Source organism: Monopterus albus, unplaced genomic scaffold (genome assembly GCF_001952655.1).
Source record: "Monopterus albus unplaced genomic scaffold, M_albus_1.0 scaffold166.1, whole genome shotgun sequence".
Taxonomy (NCBI): Eukaryota; Metazoa; Chordata; class Actinopteri; order Synbranchiformes; family Synbranchidae; genus Monopterus; species Monopterus albus.
In genome coordinates, this window is record NW_018128046.1 from 1971867 (window position 1) to 1978795 (window position 6929).

The 6929-nt window shown below is 41.3% G+C and overlaps 1 protein-coding gene across 1 annotated transcript in view; it reads left to right on the forward strand.

Annotated features, from left to right (window-relative positions):
• The window catches only part of prdm1a (PR domain containing 1a, with ZNF domain), a 17689-nt gene that overhangs the window by 3254 nt on the left and 7506 nt on the right, over window positions 1–6929 (forward strand). Inside the window, exons 2-4 of the mRNA XM_020615472.1 lie at window positions 38–385; window positions 2268–2387; window positions 3595–3847. Of these exons, the coding sequence (XP_020471128.1) occupies window positions 38–385; window positions 2268–2387; window positions 3595–3847 (721 nt within the window). The remainder of the gene's footprint in view (window positions 1–37; window positions 386–2267; window positions 2388–3594; window positions 3848–6929) is intronic.

The window sequence follows — 6929 nt, forward strand, 5'->3', positions numbered from 1 at the left end:
CTTTCCCTGCCCGTGTTTCTGTATGTCTCTCCACCAGGCGACCTCTCATAGCTCGGCCATGTTGACCAGTGAGGGGGCGCACACCATGGAACAAGACGACTCACACCATGGACCCAAGATGGCCTCCACCGCCACCAGTGCTGCCGCCACCTCCAGCTCAGATGGAGCAGAGACAATGACGGACACAGACATCGATATGGAGATGGAAATGGAGGACGCAGACATGAGCCGATGGACAGAGGCAGATTTCGAGGAGAAGTGCACATACATCGTCAAAGACACAGCATGGGAGGTGGGGCCAGACAGTGACACCACGATGATCACCAGAGCTGAAGCATCACTGCCTCGAAACCTGGCCTTCAAACACCCAGCTGAAAGCACAGAGGTCAGACTCAGCAAAGACACAAAACTTGAGCTCCAGTCCCAGTTTTTCACACACACCCAGGCAGAGAAAGCCATCTGTACACACACACACACACACGTGAGTCAGATGTGGGTCATGCACTAAGGAGGGGGTCGTGTCTCATCGTAAAGCTTTACACACATTACAGAGAGGTCTCTGTGTGTGAGAGGGGGTGTGAAATGCCTGAAGCAGAATTTACACTCAGACACACTGTAACAGACATGTGCTGTATTTGTGCCAAGTCTTCATCACCTCGTGTGCATCCATAAAAACTCATTCATCATCTGAGAAAACGCTGATGGCCTGAACCTGCACTACACATCCCAGCTGACAGAGGGCACAGTTCAGCATCTCAAAAGCCGAGGACATCAAACTGCTGCAGCCTAATCATGTTTAAGCTGCTGAATGACTCAGTTACAGAGGTTTATAATGAACTTTGACCCCTCAGATGCTTCATGTGCCAAATCTACAATAGCTTGTCCTGAAAAATGAAGCTTCATCTGATTCAGAGTGTCTGTAAATCTTTCTCAACTAACCTATCAGACACTGTGAAACCTTCTGACAGATAAGGCTTTTGCCATTGATCAGACTAGAGGTGAAAAAGTCCAGATGTTAAAGCGTCAAAGGTTAGAACTGAGGTTGGATAACAGTGATGTAATGCAGAGAACCAAAGGGGGAAAGTTGAAAAACTTTTTTTTTTCAGATTTGCATTTGAAGATATTTTTGATTTGAAGTTCAAATCTAAACTCTAATAATACTCTAAACCCAAATCAGAGCTGAATAGATGTTAAGGCTGTCAACCATCTCATTGCTTACGCAGAAACAGAGTTTCTCCTGCTGCATTGGCAGATCTTTTCAAGGCAGCTTGGATTGTAAAAGAGTATGACATTAGGTCAAAAGGCCAATACAAAGTGTTAGTTTAGACACTCTCTGTAAATTGACATGATCACATAGATTTTCTCATCAGGGACTTATCAACAGGAAGCTGAGGAAGGAACCAGAGAGAGTTTAAGAGCTGCTATGTTATCAACTAATCAGCTATCGGATAATCTGGATAGAGAGAGAAGGAAGGGAAAAACTAAAGATGGGAGTTTGTCACTCTGATCAAAGAGAATTAGGTTTTGGTTCAAAAAAAAAAAAAGAGCATTGTAAAAGGCTGTTAATAAATGAAAAAAACCCCGTGCACACACTAGCACAAACTTATGTCTGTTCCCATAATGGGGAAAGAGGAAAAGGGGATTTCCCATATTACAAGGGAACACACGGATTTGGAAAAGACATTTGTTTGAGTGGTTCATGCAAGAAGAAAATCAATGTGCATGTTTCTCCACCATCCATGTCTGGAGCCTGACGTCTAGTCACATAATCCGTCTTCTTCTTCTTCTTCTTCTTCCTCCTTCTCCCATTATTTGCACCTTAATTGAATAGGACAAAAAATCAAAAACAGAGAGAAACAAGTTTTTATCTCCTTTTGAACATCTTGATGTTTTCCCCCAAGTTTCTGAAGTGACAGTGGTTTTGGTTTGATGTGGCAACAACAGGATGAATGTAGAGAGAGAGGGAGATTTGAATGAAGATATTTTACAGTTTTTCTCCAATTACACAAACAAAAACTCTCCATTGAACTGGGGTGTGAAGCTGGTTCATACAACGTCTCTGTTAACAGGTGGTTGATAATGGGTGTGTCTTATTTATACCCAATAACTAAAGGATGCGCACAGCAGCATGAAAGCACACACACAGTCTATATCTACAGCAACCCATGTGGTCAAAAGCATCACTTTTATCACAAAAGATCTTTACATTTAAAATGTTAGAAGCTTAACCTTTTGTGTAACCTGCCTGTGTGCGTGTCCTTGTGCAGGTGGTTGGCGTGTGCAGCAGGGAGTACATCCCCAAAGGGACTCGCTTCGGTCCCCTGGTGGGCGAGATCTACACGGCCGACAGCGTCCCCAGAGATGCCAACCGCAAGTACTTCTGGAGGGTGAGTACACACACACATACGGAAAACTCATACAGACACACACACTTCCTCAGAAGCCGGAGGGACCCCTTCCTGTGACGTCTAAAGTCACTCAGTGGAACAGGAAACTGGGCTCGCTGTTTTTCTGTGTGCATGAGACAGACAGTTGGGGATATGATGTCACCTTCACACAAATAACATCACACTAAAGTTCCTGTAAGTCTGCACATACCATTTGGCAGAACACACTTGCCTCCATCACTACCGGTAACTGACAGTGAGAGTACACATGCTCACAAACCACCTACCTGACCACCACCTACACACTGTGTGTGTGTGTGAGTGTGGGGTGTGCTTAAGAAAGAGTCACTGTGCACCTAACCGCAAGCAGAAGCAGTAAATCAGAAAGGTGTTTCATTCATGCTCATATTGCACTTTCTCATTCACACACATGGAGCCAAATGAAAAAAGAGATCAAGATAGAGAGAGTGAAAGAAAGGCAGAAGGGGGGAAGAGAGGAAGAAGATGAGTTGATCCGTCCCTTCCTTTTTTAAATATAAAAGAGGACCTCCTCTTCATCGACACTGTACATCTGAAGGATATGATGGTGGGACATGGTGAAGAATGAGAGGATGGAGGGATGAGAGAGTCTGATTTATATTAAGATAGCTTGGATTCAGTCTTTGGTGGGAGGCACTTAGCTAGTCAGTCAACTTATTAATTATTTGGTAAGTTATTTTTTAACTTATTTACTTTTTAGGTATTCAGTTTTTTATGTTGTTGTCCAAACTCCAATTTTCTTACTTAATTCGTTCATTTGTAACTAATTGACTAGGCATTTTAATTAGTTTGTAACTAATCTGCCTCATGGTATTTTCCTTGAAAATTAGTTATTTTACTTATTTAAACAATTATTTATAGTGTTAACAACTTACTTTTATATTTACTTTAAAAATCACTTGCTACTTGACCTCGTCATACTTTACTGTCCCATCTATTCAGTCACATTCTCTCTCTCTAAATCAGTTAATCTGAAAAGTTACTGATGAGTTTACATATCACAGATTGTTAAAAATGTGCTTATTTCTTTTAAGACAACTTACTGTAAGTATTTTTTAAAACTTCTGTCCTCTCTGTTCTTATCAGAAAGAAAGAAAGACCAACTGAATTCAGAGCACAACCAAACAAAAAACATTTTTTAATTAACATTTCTTCCTCCTGGCTCCAGATTTACGTGGACGGGGAATTTCATCACTTTGTCGACGGCCTGGATGAAACTCGCTCTAACTGGATGCGATACGTGAACCCAGCCCACTCTGCTGCGGAGCAGAATCTGGCGGCCTGTCAAAACGGCATGGAGATTTATTTCTACACAGTGAAACCTGTCCCTGCTGGTGCTGAGCTGCTCGTCTGGTACTGCCACGACTTCGCCCGACGCCTCCATTATCCGCCGTCAGGAGAGCTGATGATGCAGAAACTCAGTAGGTTTCTTTGGGGTTTTCAGTATTTTAGGGAGCAAAGGTACATTCACTGACATAAACAGAAAATTGCCCTTTTTAGGAAAATGGAAAATAAAAGTTCATTATTTGCTATATTTTGTGTTTACCACTTGCAATAACAATCAAATGGCTTTTATTGTGAAAGAACAGGATTTTTCTAATTAAATGTGCTTTTAACATAAAAAAGAAGACCAACAGGCAGTGTACAGTAGGTGTGTGTGTGTTGAGTGCACCCTGTCGCCATTCTTAAAGCCCAGCAGTGTTTGAGTGTAACTGCGTCTCCTTCCTCTCTGAACGTTAGCCTGTCATTATCTCTCTCTCTCTCACACACACACACACACACACACACACAGACATACAAGACCAACAACCTTTCATCTCTGTCAGTGCCATCATTGTTTTTGTCTATATGTGTGTGTCACTGACAGTATAATTGCACAGACAGGGGGATATGGCCTTTAATGCCACAGTCTTACATACTTAAAGACCTGCTTTTAACATGAAAGCTTACATATACACACACTCACATACACAACCTTGCACCGTGACAGTAAAAGGGCCAGAGACTGTGTGTGCTTTCTGTGACTGTGCCTTCAGCAAATGCTTTGAGGAAAATGTCAAAATAGGCATCATATTTATGAGAAACACATAAAATGTGGCCTGACAATTGATCCTGTAAATGTTCATTTTAGCCAGAAACCTAAATCTCAATCTTAAAATCAAAAATGATTTAAAACAGTTTTTTGTGTGTGTTAATAAGGAAGGCAAATTCATTAGACACAGATAAAATGAACTCTTTCCACACACTAAGGACACAGTAGAATAACTGCATTTGTTCACTATAGTTGAATAGATCAAAGGCAGAGCAAGCTAAGAGGAAAACAAAGAGAGAAAGTGGGAGCTGAGTGGTTTCCAGGTGTGACTGCAGGCTAATAGCAGTGTTAATGTGGCAGAGGACCCAGCAGACCCAGCCTGGGCGACTCCACTGCCCAGGAAAAATGCGCATGACCTCAGGGACAGAGGCAGGAGGCTTCCTGGTCCCCCTGCCTGCCTGCCCACTTCCCCTCCCCACTCAAAGCTGGTGTGTGTGTGTTTGTGTGTGTGTGTGTTGTCTTTAATTTGCTTCCTCTATCATTTAGTTCCACAGGGTCCTATTGACCTGCCACTGACTCCAATACAGATTCTTACCTGCAGTAGGAAGACCTATCTGCACTCAGCTGCAGTTTTGTTATCGGTCTGTGCAGTTTATCGTTTCTAGACTTTTTTCCGTCTGATGAGCATACGTTCCTAAAATGAGTAGAACTTTTGACTGTTGGTGAGCCCCACAAGACTTTTAGCTTTACAAGCGGAATCAGAAATAATCTGATCGACTGAGTGAAACCCAGAAAGCCACAATCTTTCTTACTAAGTAACGTTAAACTGAAACCCAGTTAAAAGGGTAAGAGGTAAAAGAAGAGGAAGCTACTCTGAAAGAATGCAAACCAGTTACTCAGGTGAATGTGTGTTAGCCTAGCTGTAGCTTTCAAGTTTAGGTATTAAGACTGACTGTGAAGCAGAAGTGGAAACATGTGGTTTCTGTTCAAGGCAAACAAGAACACTTGCTCAAACATAAAATACAAAAAGTAGCTCCATGTTTTGGTAGGCTAGCTATGTAGCTACAGCATAAGTGTCTGTAAGAGCTTGTGTCATTTCCACTGGAAATGGTGCAAAACATGTTGATGATTGTTAGAACACACTGCACATCAATGCAGATTTTTTTTTTTTAGTTTCACTCTTTAGGCCTATAATTCAAGTTGGCTACTTTTTTTTACAGTTCTTAACCAGTTATCATTGTTCTCAATATTTTGTGCTCGCACATTTCTCTGAAAATCAAATCAAATCAAATCAAATTTTATTTTTATAGCGCCAAATCACAACAAAAGTAATCTCAGGACACTTTATAAAGTAAGGTCTAGACCTTACTATTATTATTATTATATTGGAAAAACCCAACAACCAGTCAGCTTAACTCAGGAGTCCAAATTCCAGAGGGCACAGGAATACAGCGTGATCAATTTGCATTTGGGACAGCAGCATTCTTGGCTGGCTTGGCTCTGTTGATTGCACTTCAACACAGCTTCAACAGAGGCTGCACTGTTGCTATTCAAGTATAACATTAACTTCCAGTAACTCTACCTCTAGACAAAATAAAGAAGTAGCAACAAAGATTTGATTTCATTTGTGAAACCATCCATTCATCCATCCATCCATTATCTATACCGCTTATGCCTGAATGGGGTCATGGGGGAACTGGAGCCAATCCCAGTTGACATTGGGCGTGGTACACCCTGGACAGGTTGCCAGTCTGCCACAGGGCGGACACGTAGACAAACAACCACACACACTCACACTCACTCCTATGGGCAATTTAGAGTCACCAATCAACCTAAGTTGCATGTCTTTGGACTGTGAGAGGAAACTGGAGTACCAAGAGAAAACCCACGCAGGCACAGGGAGAACATGCAAACTCCACACAGAAACCGGCTTTAACCTGGAACCTTCTTGCTATTAGGCGATAGTACTAACCACCACTGTGTTGCCCATGAAACTCAAGTATACCTTACAAAAGGACTTGCAGAGACATCATAACAAGCAGTGAACTACGAAGGGGGTTGCTGAGATGAGAGATTGTCTCCCCATTGTAATGAGAGCCATTGACTGGTCAGTTGTCTCAGCTGCCAGATAAGCGGTCTCAGAAAATGTCAGAACACTTTATACAGTCAGTATAGAAAGTATTCAGACCCTTTCAAGTTTTCCACATTTTGTTATATTTCAGACTCATCTTGAAATGGATTGAAATGGTTATATAAACAATTTATAAAGGAAAGATCAAAGAAGGCAGAAGAAAAATATAAGTCATATAAGAACAAATTAACTGAGATTTTGAGGAGATGTAAGAAACTATATTACTCTAAATTATTAGAGGATAATAAAAATAACATCAGAGGTACTTGGAATATATTAAATAAATTGATTAGAAACAGTTCTAGAAAGTGTAACTACCCACAATATTTTATGGACAATG